The sequence below is a fragment of the Passer domesticus genome, chromosome 1 (assembly GCF_036417665.1).
Source record: "Passer domesticus isolate bPasDom1 chromosome 1, bPasDom1.hap1, whole genome shotgun sequence".
Lineage (NCBI taxonomy): Eukaryota > Metazoa > Chordata > Aves > Passeriformes > Passeridae > Passer > Passer domesticus.
The window spans coordinates 70,673,499-70,677,609 of record NC_087474.1 but is presented as its reverse complement, the minus strand read 5'-3'; the positions used below and the strand labels follow the sequence as shown (position 1 = coordinate 70,677,609).

The window sequence follows — 4,111 nt, the reverse complement described above, 5'->3', positions numbered from 1 at the left end:
CAGTGGCGATATGGGACGAAATAAGGAAAACAAGTGTGGGTATTTCAAAGCAGAGCCTCCAAACATGTGTCTTTAAGAGGTGAGAGAGAATGCAAGTGTGCTTCATTATACGCTTCAGATGATCCAGCCTCACCCCTCATTCAAGTTCTGGGTTTGACAGCTTCCCACTGTATCCTTTATATATCACCCGGTGTGACTAAGCTTGGAGGGGACATGTAATCATTAATCACCATTATGGATTTCTTCCCTTCTGTTGGGTTAGACTTACAAGCTTAGGGGCAGATCCTGCAGCCTTTACTCCTTCCTTCAGCCCTTTGCCCGGGCAATGAGCCCTGCTTCGCTCACGGACAGCTTGCAGTGCTGCGGCATCTGTAGGATCGGGAGCCAAGTTTCTTACACCGGCGTCCCATTCAAATACGCAGTGGCTCTTAATCCTTAGCAGGAATTAACAGGAAGTTTCAACACTGCATTATTAAATTAAAAGGTTACAATATGCCACAAGATGACTTGAGCAGGACTCAGGAGTATATGTCTGTTAATTTTAATGCTCTGTCTCCAAGTACAGAACTCTGGACATTTCCAGCATCATATTTAAAACATGGTACATCTACTAATACGTGATCTGGTGCATTAATGGACCAAATTAAGTTACAGGTATGAATTTTACATAAAACGGATTAATATTATATGTCATGGAGGAATTTTAAATACTCCATCTCCATGCATTTTTAATAGTTATGTGCTCTAATTTAATGTTCCCTGGCTTTGCTTTGCTTGAAGTCCCTAAACCCTCCTCCTTGCTTCTCCCCCACGCTCCTCAAGTTTTGCTTGGGATTTTCCCTGCCTGTAAACCAGCGTCCCCAAGTCCCTCAAAAAAACGTGTAAAGCTGGACTAAGTCTCCTACACCGAGAGGAAAAAAATGCGATTCGCCACCCGAGATGCCAGCCCTCCCGGGAAAGGGAATGGTGGGGATGGGAGGGCGGGTGCAGCCGCCTCGCTCCGGGTCGGGCGGCGGGGAGCGGCGCCGGTCGCGCGGGGCTGCGCTCCGGACCGCGGGGACGGCGCCGGGAGCCGCCGGGCGGCGGGTCCCGCCCGCATTCCCGCAGTCCTTCCTCCCCGGGCCCGCCTCCTCCCGCTCCCGCTCCGCCGCCGCCTCCTCCCGGGGGGGTCAGCGCGAGCCGCCCGCCCCCCCGCGGCGCCGCCGCCCCCCCGGCCCCGCCGCCATTGGCCGCCGCCGCGCTCCGGGGGGGGCCGGCGCGCCCTGATTGGCTGCGGCGCGGCCCCGCGGCGCCCCCCCGCTCCCGCGCCGCGCTCGCCGGGCCCCGCCGCGCGGAGCCCCCGCCTCCCCCCGGCGCCGCCCGCCCCGCCCGCGCCCCGCGCTATATAGGGGGCGGCGCGGCCAGCGGCGGCAGCAGAGGTGGTTGTGTTCGCGGCCGAGCGGCTGCGGAGCACGGGCTCTTCATCTTAAGAAAAATATTAATTTTTTTTCCGGAACGCGGGGGTTTGCGGTGCCGCTGTTGGCGCGGCTCTGCGAGCGCCTCTGGTTCCGTTCCCGGGGCGGCCGCTGTTAACGCCATCGAGGCGCTGCGGCCGCGCTCCGCTCCCGTTGCGGGCGGTGCGTGCGCGGCTTCCCGAGGTCGCAGCGGCGGCAGCAGGCGGCGGTGGTGGAGAGGGAGGTTTCCCTCCCTCCTTGCGGCAGCATGAAAGCCGTGAGCCCCGTCCGGCACCCCAGTCGCAAGGCGCAGCCCGGCGTGGCGGGCGGCGGCGGGGGGCACCCGGCTCTGCGGTGCCTGGCCGAGCACAGCGGCTGCAAGGGGAGCCCGCCGTCGGGCGAGGAGCCGGCGGCGCTGTGCCTGCAGTGCGATATGAATGACTGTTACAGCCGGCTGAGGAAGCTGGTGCCCACCATCCCGCCCAACAAGAGGGTCAGCAAAGTGGAGATCCTACAGCACGTCATCGACTACATCCTCGACCTGCAGCTGGCTCTGGAGACGCACCCAGCGCTGCTCCGGCAGCAGCCGCCGCCGCCCGCTCTGCACCCAGGCAGCTGTCCCGCGGGCACCCCCAGGACCCCGCTGACTGCCCTGAACACTGACCCGGTAAGAGGTGCGTGATACACGAGCGCGGGGAGCGGGCTGCGGAGCAGAGCGGGGCGGCGCGATGGTCAGCGCCGGCCGCCGCGGGAGCGCCCCGGTGATGTGCCGCCCCTCTCGTAGCCGTGGCTCTGCCGAGAAGCCGCAGCTCCCGAAGGGGACGGGGCGGATGAGCGCGGGAACGCCCCGGCGGTGCGCGGTGGGTGCCCGCATCCCCTCGGTGCGGGCAGGCAGCCGCACGGTGTGTACCGTGTAATTACGGCCTCTCCAGGGAGTACCTGTAGCCGGCGTGTTTGCACACCCGGGAACAGGCGCGCTGTTCCTGCGCTTGCCAGCCTCCGCGCCGTGTAGCCAGTGTGAGGGGCTGTGGGGGCTGTGCACATGGACCGCAGCGTGCTTTGGAGGGGCGGGAAGCGGGGAGCGACTCCCCGGTACGGGACCCACGGTGGCAGCCCAGCGGCGTGCCCCGGCACCCCGCGCTCCCGGGCTTGCCGCAGCGCTGCGGTGACCCCCTTGGCTCTGTATCCCCGGGGGCTTCCCTGAGCGCTCCCGACGGTGTCTGGGTGCGTGGAGCAGGAGGGGGTCTGGGCAATGGGGGGGCGGGGGTCTCCGTGTCGTTTCTCCCCAGTTGTTAATTTGCCGTGTTTGGTTGCTGCGCAGGCAGGCTCTGTTAACAAGCCGGGGGACAGCATCCTCTGCCGCTGACCGCCGCTCCCCAGGTGAGTGCCGGGCGGGCGCGGGGCCGCGGGCGGGGGGAGCGCAGCCCTCCGCGGCGCAGCGCCCGGGCGCTCCGCATCCTGCGGGAAGCCTGCTGAAGGGGCACCAGAGCCCGGCGAGAAGTACTTGCAGGCGGCTTTGGGGTTTTATGTTTAATTACGGGGTGGTTATTTTATTTTCCCTAACTACCGGGTGGTTGGGGTTTCCCCCCTCCCCCCCGGAGCGCCTCTGGCTGCGGCGTGCAGCTGCGCATCCCTCCCTCCGCCTGGCCCAGCCTGGGAGCTGCGGTTGTTGTTTGACCTGGTTTGTTTTGGGTTGTTGATCAAGCATGTCTTGTGTTTTGTTGGTGGCGCCAGTCGGTCTGGAGCGGAGCGGTTCACACACCCCCTCTATTCATTCCTCTCCCACAGGTGTGCGGCGGCGCCGCGCCGCGCAGAGGCAGCGCGGGGGGCGGGCGGCGGCGGGGGGGCCCGGCCCTGCCCCGCCGCACCGGAGGAAGGAGCCATCCAACCCCCCGAGCAGTTCCCATGCTTCACCCCGGCAGAGCCAAGCCTTTTCACCATTTTGCACGTCCGTAGCGGTCCCCCCCTCCCCAGCTCCCCGTGTCCTTCCCCCCCTTCCCCCCTGGTTCCGTCTCTTCTCGTCGTTCCCGGCCAGCTGTGAGCGGCGCCGTGTCCCACGGTGGCAGCGGGAAAAGTTGCGACTCTGCCCCGGGATAGAGGACCGAGCCTAAACTAGTCTTTAGAAACCTTGTAACTCTTAAGGGACCGAGCAGCCGAATCTTGAAGCTTTACTAATCTCCCAGAGCATTTGTAGATATATTTGACATCTATTGTTTAAAATAGATGGATTTTATTGGGGCCCAGGGAACTTTCTTCTCCCTGCAGGAATGTTACATATTGTATAGACAAATGAGTGACATTTCATACTGTGTATATATAGAGATGTTCTATAAGTGTGAGAAAAGTATATGCTTTAATAGACTACTGTAATTATAAAATATTTTTAATTAAATATTTTTTTGTAAATATTATAAAGGTGTGTATGTTTTTTTTAATCTCTGGGAATATCTCTTTAGAAAACCACAGCTCAAGTACGGAGCTGCTAATATGGAAATATGTTAAATGTTAAGGACTTTTTTTTGTCCCCAAATGTCCTTTAGATTCGAGAGTTGCAGCTTTAGGTAGTGGTCCTGCATGATTGCATGAGGTGTCTAATTGCAAATAAACTTGTTTGGAGTCCATACAATGTGTTTTCCTCAATCTAGACTAAAAATGTTTGTAAGTGTATTATACATTTT

The 4,111-nt window shown here is 60.3% G+C and overlaps 1 protein-coding gene across 2 annotated transcripts; it reads left to right on the top strand.

The window, feature by feature from the left end:
* The first annotated feature begins 1,411 nt into the window (after positions 1 to 1,411).
* ID4 (inhibitor of DNA binding 4) lies at positions 1,412 to 3,848 on the top strand. 2 transcript variants are annotated; one of them, XM_064422931.1, is made up of 3 exons: positions 1,412 to 2,107; positions 2,755 to 2,813; positions 3,222 to 3,848. In XM_064422931.1, the coding sequence occupies exons 1-2, from the start codon at positions 1,702 to 1,704 to the stop codon at positions 2,766 to 2,768; spliced, it is 420 nt and encodes a 139-aa protein (XP_064279001.1). In that variant the 5' UTR covers positions 1,412 to 1,701; the 3' UTR covers positions 2,769 to 2,813; positions 3,222 to 3,848. The 2 variants fall into 2 exon arrangements, with proteins under 2 accessions (XP_064279001.1, XP_064278998.1); XM_064422928.1 differs by having other exon boundaries at positions 1,564 to 2,100.
* Positions 3,849 to 4,111: the final 263 nt, after the last annotated feature.